Source organism: Buceros rhinoceros, unplaced genomic scaffold (assembly GCF_000710305.1).
Source record: "Buceros rhinoceros silvestris isolate BGI_N320 unplaced genomic scaffold, ASM71030v1 scaffold6142, whole genome shotgun sequence".
NCBI classification, from domain to species: domain Eukaryota; kingdom Metazoa; phylum Chordata; class Aves; order Bucerotiformes; family Bucerotidae; genus Buceros; species Buceros rhinoceros.
This window is the reverse complement of record NW_010399384.1, coordinates 20,436-22,359: the sequence shown is the minus strand read 5'-3', so window position 1 is coordinate 22,359 and position 1,924 is coordinate 20,436. Positions and strand designations below refer to the sequence as shown.

Genomic DNA, 1,924 nt, shown 5'->3' with positions numbered 1-1,924 from the left:
TCAGCAGCCGTGGTTACTGCACATATACCTGCCAGTGTGTTTAGCCTTCCCAACCACAACTGTCTTCATTCTCTCAAGCAGCAAAACATTTATTACCTGTGATTCCACAGCAAGCACTTGGCCTTGTTTAAGTAATAAATCTTCTTTTCCTAGATTTGCAAAGCAAACAGCATTTAGCGTCCATTTAAAAACAGCAACACAGAATCACAAGGACCACGATTTCCCTGCCTCGTTTTGCTGTGCCCAGTGAGCCTGTGCTGGGCTGTGGGCGGGTGTTCAACAACTCGGGAGCAACGGCTCAGATTAAACTGCATTCCTTTACACAAGAGCGGGACAGGCCTGTCACCAAGCTGAAGGCAGAAGACTTCACTTGCTGGAGATGGAATTGTGTCTACAGTCCCCTTCCAGCCTACACTCCAGCTTTCGCAATGACCACCAGGAGCCAGGCACGAGGCTGGCTTCAGCTACGAAGAAGGGGAAGGGGAAGACTCGGTGTGGTGCACAGGTCTTGCTCAGCTCATTTCTCTCGTTATTAGAAGATGTAGCAGAGTGACACTGCACATGTCAGACAGGTCACTCGTCAGCAAGGCTGATCAATAGTGCCCTCGCACCCAGGTTCAACCACCACGGTGCCCAGCTGACCCCAGGCAGGGGTTGAAGCCTGGACACACATGCTTGGTGATAGCTGAGGCCAACAAAGAGACAACAGAAGAAATTCTAGAGCCCTTTGAGTATTCTAACACTGCATCATGCACGGCAAGTTTGAGGAGTTAAATATACTTACTGTTACCAAAGTTACTTCCAGATCCCACAAAGTCAACCTAGAAGCCATAAGCAAGAAATACAAAATAAAGCTGAAAATTCTATTTTCAACTGTATGTTAAGCTAGGGATTAAAAGGCAGGGAAAGCTTTTACAACGAGATAACCACTTCAGCAAGTTTGACTTGTTTAAAGCCTTGAGTATTTACTACTGTAAATACCAGTTGCTATGTTACATTCCAAATCAATTAACGTACTTCATAATATTTGAGTTTAGCTTTGAGAGCTTCGATAGTTCTTAAGCTTTCCTCCTGCTGCTTTTCCTTGGCAGTTAGGATTTTCTTCAACTCCTCTTTCTGAAAGAGAAAGAGTGCCAAATAGCTAAGCCACAAGAACGGCAAATCTAAGATCTCAAACAACTTTTTAAAACGGTTTAGGGCAAACTTCAACTACGATCAGCACTGGAAGAGCCCCTGGATTTTTGGATTCTGAAGTTCTCCACAACGCTGCTCTCTACAAGAGGAGCCTCAAAGAGTAAGTCAAGGGAATATGCACCAGCATCATTTCTATTGTTTAACCTAATCACACTCATTAGTCTTGCATTACTGAAAGTCACTAAAGGGACACTTCTAATACTGGGTCTGCTTTAACGGTGCCATCGGAATCCATAGATCATGTGGAGTAACAGGAGCGCTGTGTGGCTGTACAAAGGCAGTGCCCAGCCGTAGGTGCTTCATTCAGCATTTACAGATAGCTTCGCTTTTCTCTACGAGCTGAAACACCATGAAACACAACCATCCCTTCCCCTGTCTCACAGCTCTATTACACTTTAAGGTCATATATCGTACCTCATTTTCAAGATCATCTGCAAACATTTGTTCCTGTGAAAATAACAAAAGAAATTCCCCCACAAATCATTTTTCAATAATGTTTAAGGGGCTTATACACAGTTCGCTCACTGACACGTCTACCCCAGTCTCTAACACCACCAGCTTCTGACTGACTCCTCCGCTTCCCAGCGAGCCTCTGGCAAGGGAAACAACAAGAGAAGCAAAGGATGTTTGACAGAGCAGTCTCCTGACAAGCACCCGAGGAAACAGCTGAGCAGATGCTCCTGTCTCCATCACACACCACCGAGGCAGGAGGGCACAGTGCTTCAGCAGG

General features: G+C 45.4%; 1 protein-coding gene across 1 annotated transcript in view; it reads right to left on the bottom strand.

Annotated features, from left to right (window-relative positions):
* UACA (uveal autoantigen with coiled-coil domains and ankyrin repeats) overlaps positions 1-1,924 on the bottom strand; it is a 17,644-nt gene that overhangs the window by 5,923 nt on the left and 9,797 nt on the right. The window contains exons 12-15 of the mRNA XM_010131434.1: positions 1,609-1,641; positions 1,018-1,116; positions 785-821; positions 97-149 (exon numbers count right to left, since the gene is read on the bottom strand). Coding sequence (XP_010129736.1) covers positions 97-149; positions 785-821; positions 1,018-1,116; positions 1,609-1,641 — 222 coding nt within the window. The remainder of the gene's footprint in view (positions 1-96; positions 150-784; positions 822-1,017; positions 1,117-1,608; positions 1,642-1,924) is intronic.